The sequence below is a fragment of the Nuphar pumila genome, chromosome 5, assembly GCF_984573655.1.
Source record: "Nuphar pumila chromosome 5, dmNupPumi1.hap1.1, whole genome shotgun sequence".
NCBI classification, from domain to species: domain Eukaryota; kingdom Viridiplantae; phylum Streptophyta; class Magnoliopsida; order Nymphaeales; family Nymphaeaceae; genus Nuphar; species Nuphar pumila.
The window spans coordinates 113,194,778-113,204,173 of NC_143253.1; the positions used below are offsets into that span (position 1 = coordinate 113,194,778).

The following is a 9,396-nucleotide window of genomic DNA, read 5'->3' on the forward strand; positions in this document are numbered from 1 at the left end:
TATTTAATTATCTGAGGCTAGAATTTTATTTAGCATTTCCTGGTTCGTAGCTGGTCATTTGAGTCATGGGTCATAAATGAATGGTAATGTCTGAACCTCGTTAGTTTAAATTGCTGAAAAAAAAGTTTAATTCACGGAATAAAAAAGATTCTTTTATTGGATTTCTTGTATCATCTCTTATTTGTTTGGTTAAGACTTAATGGAAGATTATTATTTGTATCGAATAGTATCAACTACCAGCTGATGTTCCGATTCATACCAACTCAAAAGGGAAGTGGATGTCTAAAAGTGAAGGCTATGTTTGTGTTTGTAATCCAAGCAAGTGTGAAAAATAATTTTATGGAAACATTGGAGATAAAGTACAGAAGCCTGAAATATTCTGTCAAATTTTTATTTTAAGAATGAGGTGAGTGAGGTACACTTAATGGAGGACAAGATAATGAAGAGTCCGGATCGGGTGCAATATGAATGCATAAAAATTGTGCCTTAAGCACCCAATCGCCCTCCATCAGGTCTTAGGTCCCACACCTGACAGGCCCTGTCCCCAAGATGGCGGGTGATCAGGTGTTTAATGCACAAATATGTGTGCAATCATATTGCACCTGATCTTTTCACGATAATGAAGGCCTTCCCTACTCCTTCCTTTTGTTATGGGATCATTTCCATAAAAAAAGATAACACCATCACTTCCAGCTCATGCCCTCCCCCCCCCCCCCCCACACACACACACACACACACACCTCTCTCTCTCTCTCTCTCTCTCTCTCTCTCTCTCTCTCTATATATATATATATATATATAGTGTTGGTAAAAATTTCTAAGGTTTTATGAAGAACACATTGTTTCAAAATATCCCGAGATTTTTGTTTGCTGAGAATATATATGTTGACTCTTGACAACGAGATTTGTGACTACGGTTAATGGTTTTAGCCAATTTAAAGAATATCCATTACACCCTAATTAACATCTCTCTCTCAAAAAAAAAACTTTTCTCTCACTCTCTCTTTTAGCAACATCCAATTATTAGCAATGGATATAACAATTAAAGGTCGAGAAGAAAAATAGTTGATGTTTGAATATGAATCGTGATGGTGGTGGGTCCATGGTTAGTTTAAAAAAAATACTGCAAGGGAGAGAAGGGGACAAGAGAAAAGGTAATAATCCACAATTTTCTCTCTTCCCCTCTTATACTTTCTTTTCGTATTTCTTGCATTTTCTTGGGGAATTTAGTTGTTTACATACATTGTAATTCTAAAACACACTTTCTTGGATTTGGTTTCGTTTGGGTGGGTTCACTATCTAAGCTTACCTCAAAGGTGCATTCTCTAGGTTCAAAAAAGCTCAACAAAGGATTTTAAGATCTCAACTTTGGTTAAATTATTTCTTGCCATTTGGAAAGGAAAGGTTCAACCTTGTACCAAGTGGGCGGATTCCATCATCTTTAAGAACAGAAGCGAGTTTTTAAAATCTTTTTCTAAAAATCTTTCAAAAATATTTTCAAACCTTGTTGGTAAAATTTATCAATGGGTAGGTTCACTTGTGAAGTTAAAGACCATGTACCCAATGTAAAAGTATTAATAAATATAAAAGTATTCATGCCTATTTTCTCTATTAATAAATGTAAAAGCATTAATAAAAAAAAAGACAATAACCATCTTCTCTATTTTCTTAAGGATCCTCAACAATTTGCTGATATTCATGCCTATTTAAAGCATCTCCCTCTCATCCTGATTGTTTGCCCACTGATTGACTGATTCATGACTCTTATGAGTTAGTCTATATGCTTTAAAGTGCAGCTAATTAGAAGTGTATGGTTTTTCAAATCTGCCCTCGTCATCTTCTGCTGGTTAGGTCCTTGTGTGTTGTGACTTGTGAAAATGATTAAAAGAAAAAAGTAGATTAAAGAAACAAAAGTTTTTAAAATCAGCCCCCTACATGAATCATGATCTTGAGGCACACAATGGGTCCGGGTCCGACAAGATCTTGATTGGATCTAGAAAAACTAGCCCATATCCTAAGAGTCCAGATCATGTGCAATCACATGGCACCAAATTTGTGCATTAAGCACCTGATCATCCTCCATCTTGGGCACCACAACTGACAGGCCTTGTCCTCAGAGGGTGATCAGGTGCTTAATGCACAAATATTTCTTCCATCATACTGCACCTGATCTTTTCACATATCCTAAAGCTATGAATGGCCGGTAGGGTCAAAAAATATTCTCTGGACCTCACCCATTGACATCTCTCTCTCTCTCTCTCTCTCTCTCTCTCTCTCTCTCTCTCTCTCTCTCTCTCTCTCTCTCTGGACCAATAATTGTAGCATTGCTTTCAATCTTCAATGAACTTGGTGGTTGGGATATTGGGTCGTTTTCAAGGCATATGTAGCACCAGATGATGATTTGGTGAAACTCATAATACTCATTACTATTGATTTAGTAGGACCACTAATCCCTTGTGGATATCACTTAGCATGAGGTAATGTGGAGTATGGACCAAACCTTAAATGGGTCAAGTCTACGTCCAGCCATTACTTCTCCTACTTACTTTTGGCAATGCCCACCATTAATTAGTTTCTTTTCTTCTTTTGAGGGTAAAAGAAGCATGTGTGTAGTCTAGTGAAAATGTGCATAGGGTGTCAATGGATGCAAGCCATCATCAAGTAAATTGAATCATACGGACGGGTTCAGCATGGCTCATCTAGTGCAGATCATGTTTTGTGTTTTTTGTAGAATAATTTATTTGCAAAAAAGGCCTTTCTTTTAATTGTTGAAATTTTGGTACTATATAGACCAGTTATTTTAATCATTGTTTAGAATACATTTTAAAAATTAAAGTTTACCATTTAAGAGTATGTTACATAGTAAATGTGTAAACCAATATATACAGCCAAATTTACTAGAAATGAATGAGCAAATATTGTGGTTATGTTTTTTGTCGAATAATTCATATGTCAAAAAGGTTTTCTTTTAATTGTCGAATTTCGGCACTATATAGACCGGTCATTTTAATCATTGTTTAGAATATGGTTTAAAAATTAAGTTTACCATTTAAGAGTATGCTACATAGTAGATGTTATAAATCAATATGCAGCCAGATTTACCATAAATGAATGAGCAAATATTGTGGTTGTGTTTTTTGTCAACTACTTCATATGTAAGAAAGGTCTCTCTTTTAATTGTTGAATTTTGGTACTATATAGACCAGTCATTTTAATCCTTGTTTAAAATACAGTTTAAAAATTAAAGTTTACCATTTAAGAGTATGTTACATAGTAAATGTGATAAACCAATATACACAGCCAAATTTACTAGAAATGAATGAGCAAATATTGTGGTTGTGTTTTTTGTTGAATAATTCATATGTAAAACAGGTTTTCTTTTAACTGTTGAATTTCGGTACTATATAGGCCAGTCATTTTGTTCCTTGTTTAGAATATAGTTTAAAAATTAAGTTTACCATTTAAGAGTATGTTACATAGTAACTGTGATAAACCAATATATATATATATATATATATATATATATATATATATATATATATATATATATATATATATATATATATATATATACAGCCAGATTTACTTGAAATGAATGAGCAAATATTGTAGTGCACACACACACATAAATGCACACACACACACACACACATATATATATATATATATAGTGTCACAAAGAGAGAGAGAGAGAGAGAGAGAGAGAGAGAGAGAGAGAGAGAGAGATTCTGAAGCAACTTGGTGGATTACATAAAGGAAACGACATCTTAACATCAATTGAGATATTATACAAAGAAGCATATTACCCTCCAACCCTTCCCTTTAATAATTCATACTAGCTAGACAACATGGAAGTTCACAAACACCTTATTTTTTTTAATGGCTTGGAAATCCTGTGTCAAATACCTATATGGAAAAGACACAAGCAAATCTCTCTTAACCCAGTCATAGGCAGGCTTGGGTTCAAGCTCACAATGCTCTTGTTGAGCATTGACCTCTGCTCAACTTTGGAACCCAAGAAAGCTCAGCAGAACCATGACTACACATCTATTACCATCAAAGGCAAGCCCTTTCCTCTTTGGTGGGTGGCTTTACAGATACTGTCAGTACTTTGTTTGATTTGAATTTTTTTAGTCAGCAAGAGCCTGTGAGTTTGGCATGTGAAAATATGATCAATTCAGATTCCTCTTTGTGGGGAACTCTGATAGCATTTGTACCACTTCTCTCATTGTTGGCCTCTCAACACTGTGCTCTTGGAGGCACAGCATGGCAATGAAGAACATGTGCATGGCTTCCTCCTGGGGCACCTGCCCAAGCCTAGCATCAACAATGTGCATCACTTGTTCTTTGGTGCAATTTGTTGCCATCTTAGCCCACTGGACAATGTCCACTCCATCTCCAAACTCCCCCAGTGGGCGTCGCCCAGTGATCAACTCCAGAAGGACGACGCCGAAGCTGTACACATCGCTCTTCTCGTCGACCTTCAATGTGTATGCATACTCTACATCAACAAATAAGATCAATCAAGAAACTGAAATATCACCAAGTTCATAAGATCCAATTTTCTTATGACTAGTGGAAATTCTTGTGATAACACCTGATCAAGATCATGAACTCCACACACTTCCAATAGTTAGAAAATTTGTTTCTGAAATATATGAACTGGGTCACACTTCAAGTGATGCCAGACACACTCTTAGTGATTGCAACCCACAGTAACATGGGTTGAATTCTAAAGCTCACTCTTTATGGGATTTCTGAAACAATGAGATTCAGATTTGATGTTTACAGAAGAGCGCCTTTATTAATAAGAGGAAATAATACTATAAGCATTTAATAAATCATGATATATAAAGAGATAGGGGCATATATGATATTTGTAGCCATAAAGATAAAGTGATCTTCACAAAGATCCAAAATCATGCTCTAATTTTCAAATCATTGAAGAAGAGTGCACGGTTTTTCATGAACAATTTAATGACAGACTGTGTGTCAGATCCTTGACAACACAGGATTCTGTTGACCTGAATTCCTTATGGAACCTAACGTTCTGATGGAAGAACGATGACCATTTTATTTTTCACTGAACTAATTAAGGTACTATCACTGTTGTGAAGAGGCAAATAAGTAGCTATGTAAAACATGGTGTCCAAAACAAGTCAATATAGCGCCTGAATCAGGAAAGAACTCAGCAATATCTATTGCATTCAGAGACTTGAGTCTAAATTTTGTTAGCTTTATTTGATGCAACTCATGAATTCCAGTGGAATTTGAACTTTCATGGCATCAGAAAGACAATGACTTGGATTATCATGGCATGGAAAGACTGCATCCAAGAGCCCATCTTAATACAGACAAAGGCACTTTCTGCTGTCACTTAGAGTGTGACCAAGTCATGACTCAGTCCTCTGCATCGTATAATGGCCACATTCCAGAAGTCCCATGTCAATATTACTGGTAAAATTAAAATATTCAAGAACAGTTTCATGAACTCCACTGTTGCTAATGAAAACACTAGAGTTCATGAACTTTAGTCCTACTTTGATGGCAGAAGGCAGAAACAGTAACGTTATGCAGCCAGCTGAAGTTGCTCTTTTGGCCGATGTATATCCAGAAAATAAAATCAATCAAATGGGAAAAAACAAGGAGAAAATTGTTACCTGGTGCAATGTAGCCGTATGAGCCCACGACTGCCGACATACTCTCTAGTGTGCCACCATCATACAAAAACTTTGCCAACCCAAAATCTGCAACATGGGCTTCAAAGTTTGAGTCCAAAAGTATGTTATTAGACTTCACATCTCTATGGATGATGAGGGGTGAGCAATCATGATGCAGATAGCATAGCCCTTGAGCTGATTCCACAGAAATCTTGTATCGCAAATCCCATCCCAGAAAAGCACCCCTTTTCCCATGCAGAACTTCACCCAGGCTCCCATTCCCCATGTACTCATACACTAGTAGATTGCTCTCTTTGTTAGAACAAAATGCTAGCAATCTAACTATGTTTCTGTGCTTGATGTTCCCCAAAGTTTGAATCTCAGCAGTAAAGCCACGGTCATTATGGTTCCCAATGCCCATTAGTCTTTTTACTGCAATATCTTCACCATTGGGCATTGTACCATGATAGACTGTTCCTGCCCCTCCTCGCCCTATTATATTGGAGTCTTTTAGACACTCAAGTATGTTGTTCATACTGAACTCAAGTTTCTGGAATGCAGTTAGCTTCCATTTATGCGCATTGCTTCTTCTAACAGCTCTACCTCTGATAATGGCACCGGCGGCAAAAGCCATTGAGCAGATCAGCAAGCCAAGTGCTACCACCAACTTGAAATCCCTGGCAGCATTACCAGGGTTGCCGGAGGCTTTCTTGAATTTACATGGATTGAGGACTAATCCGCACAGCAGTGGGTTCCCAGCAAAGGAAGTTGCATTGAAATAGGAAAATTGGCCCGACTCTGGTACTCTGCCAGAGAAGTTGTTAAAGGAAAAATCAGCAACAGTGAGGCTTCTCAATGATCCGATTGATTTCGGAATGGACTCATTAAGGTGGTTGCGTGAGACGTTTAGGTAATTAAGGATCGGAATTCTGCAAATGTCTTCTGGAATTTGGCCTGTCAGCTGATTCTGACTAAGGTCTAAATAGTTAAGCATGGAGCAGTTACCAATCTCAGGTGGAATCAGGCCTGAAAAGGAGTTCTTACTGAAATCAAGCTTTATTGCATGCTTTAATTCACCGATTTCCTCCGGAATCTCCCCTGAAAAACGGTTGTTGCTGAGGAGGAGCATTTGCAGAGTTGAGAAATTTGCGATGGAGGATGGCAGGGGTCCCGAGAGACAATTGTTGGACAGGTTCAGCTGGCCCAATTTTGTAGGCTTTGTTGCTGTGGTGCTATCGCTGTTCTCAGAAACAACTCCAGAGAGATAGTTGTTCTGCAACTCCACTAGAGTTAGCTCAGGCAAGTAAAGAAAACCAAGAGGGATACTCCCATTCAAGAAATTCTCTCCCATCCTTACTCTACTAAGGCTTAAGCACCTTCCTAAACTCTCTGGTATTGGTCCAAAAAGGAAGTTGTTCAACAGAATCAGTACTCTCAGTTGATTACCAGAACAGAGGTTATCAGGTATCAGACCAGTAAGCTTATTGGTAGACAGGTCCAGTATTTGAAGCTTCCCATTCTGGCCTAGTTTCTCTGGGATCACCCCTGTGAAATTGTTCTCCCACAGACCTAAAGTTTCCAAATTGGGCAGTTCAGCTATGAAATCGGGTATCGAACCATGCAATCTATTCATGAACAGATTGAGAAGGCTAAGCTCTCTGAGCTCATGAAACTCATTGGGGATCTCACCAGTGAGTGCATTGTTCGAAAGGTCGAGAGACACTAATCTTGTCAAGTTTCCTAACCTACTAGGGATAGAACCGAAAAGGAGATTGGTATGAAGAAAAATTGTGTCAAGCAATTGCAGATTTCCCAATTGGGCTGGGATCTCTCCTTCCAGACCACAACTAGAAAGGTCAAGATGAACAAGATTGATCAAGCTACCAAACTCTTTGGGTATTCCACCTTCGAAATCATTGTAATAACCCAAATAGAGTTGTTTGAGATTTGTCAAGTTTCCCAGCTCACCTGGTATTCTTCCACGCAGATCGTTCCCGGCTAGCGAGAGGTACTCCAATTCACTGAAACCACCATAACTTGGAGGGATGCTTCCATAGAAATAATTCCCTCCAAGGTCTAGGTACGTCAAATGTGAAGAGTTTAAAATACCCAGTGGAAGAAATCCAGTCAGGTTGTTGTTGTAAGCATCTAGAACTTCCAACCGCTTCAATTTGGGGAAGTCCCATCCAATAGTCCCATTGAACATGTTGTTGGATATGTTCAATGACTTGAGTGCAGTAAGTGAGCTGATTTCAGTAGGAACCTCACCAGAGAAACTGTTTCCAGCAAGAGAGAGGTTGATCAGGCGATCTAAGCCAGATATTTTAGGGGAGACAGAACCTGAAAGATTATAATTTGACATGTCAAGAGAGACCACCCGGCCGAATTCACAACGAATTCCGACCCACGAACAAACTGAACTACGATTGGATTCATCCCAGCTGTTCAACGCCGGGTCGGGGTCGGCAAACTCATGCTTCAGAGCCAACAGAACAACAGCATCACTTGAATATGATGGTAATGAAGATGAAGCAAAAGAAGAAGAGACAAGGAAGGGAATGAATGCCAGAGCAAGAACTGAAGCCATCCTTTTTATCTTCTTTCTTTCTTTCAGGTGGAAATGGGTGATGGTGATTTGGTGAGAACAGAGAGAATTGAAGGGAAATGAAGTCTAAATGCGAGATCAAGAGAAGAGTTATAAAAAGAGAGGGAGAAAAGAGATGGGAATCTGTGAAACTTCAATGGAGTGTGACCTTTACAACAACAGATCAGCATCTTTAGGGAGTCTTGATATTCAAGGAAGACCACCCTTTTCTTTTGTTCTTGGAACAAGAAGGGTCCTGATCTTTTTTTTTTCTTCCTCCCCCTCCTTTCTTCTTTTCTGGTGTGAACTTTGAAAGAAAAATCACAATGGCGTTATTGAGGTGTGAGTGGGTTTTCTTTAGACTAAACAAAGGGAGGAGAGAAGAAGGAAAAGCAGCTGGTTTGAAGGGAAAAAGCCGTTGAGTAACAGAAATTTAAAGTGGAAATTAACAAAGTTAAAGCAGGCCCTGATCTTTCACAGTGACAAAAGCGCCCCTCAGTCATTCAAGCAATGACAAAAACAGCTGCACCCCCCTGGAGGGTGAGAAATATAAAAATACAGTGTGTGAAACACAAGAAAAAAAAATAGAAAAGAAAAGCAAACCTGGCTCAAGTCTTTGGGTATGACTGCAACTAAAAAGGTTTTGGTCAAAGTTCAAAAGCTGGACCAAGTCCCCAGCCTCACTCAGTCCAGTTGGGGACTCTTGATGACTCGATGTGGGCTCAATCAACTACCTCAATTCTATATGAATATGCATTTAAGTCCAACATGGTCCCATTTCCAGATAAGAGCAAACTACTTTTGAGTATGTTTTCTAGCAAGATGTAGGCTTGTCCAAGTTCATGGAGCTGAAGTTGAGGGTGCCCAAGTAGATAAGTTCATATCAAGATGAATATTCTTTTTCAGATTAGTGTGAACAAACCACCACTATGGTTTAGACATTCCATTACTTGATAAGAGGCGTCAATTTGACCTTAGACTGGAGTTTGTGTCTGAAGTGTAAAACTTCATAATCACTACCTCTCTACTAATCGAAGTTAGTTTCTAACTTCAGCTTTGCGGCAAAGAACACTCATCCTGAGTACTGAGCTCTCGACCTCCTTCAACTTGAATGCCTTAAGCCACCCACTTAATCAGGTATACAGCTCTGTG

The 9,396-nt window shown here is 38.5% G+C and overlaps 1 protein-coding gene across 1 annotated transcript; it reads right to left on the reverse strand.

Moving 5' to 3' along the window:
* Nucleotides 1-3,732: 3,732 nt before the first annotated feature.
* LOC149838188 (uncharacterized) lies at nt 3,733-8,572 on the reverse strand. Its single transcript, XM_090007617.1, has 2 exons — nt 5,661-8,572; nt 3,733-4,501 (listed from the first exon to the last, which is right to left on the reverse strand). The coding sequence occupies exons 1-2, from the start codon at nt 8,245-8,247 to the stop codon at nt 4,173-4,175; spliced, it is 2,916 nt and encodes a 971-aa protein (XP_089863743.1). The 5' UTR covers nt 8,248-8,572; the 3' UTR covers nt 3,733-4,172.
* Between the last annotated feature and the right edge of the window lie 824 nt (nt 8,573-9,396).

Coding starts and splice junctions, on each gene's coding strand:
- LOC149838188 (XM_090007617.1), bottom strand. CDS start 8,247: ATGGCTTCAGTTCTTGCTCTGGCATTCATTCCCTTCCTTGTCTCTTCT. Junction 4,502..5,660: donor ATACGGCTACATTGCACCAG/GTAACAATTTTC, acceptor TTGTTGATGTAG/AGTATGCATACACATTGAAG.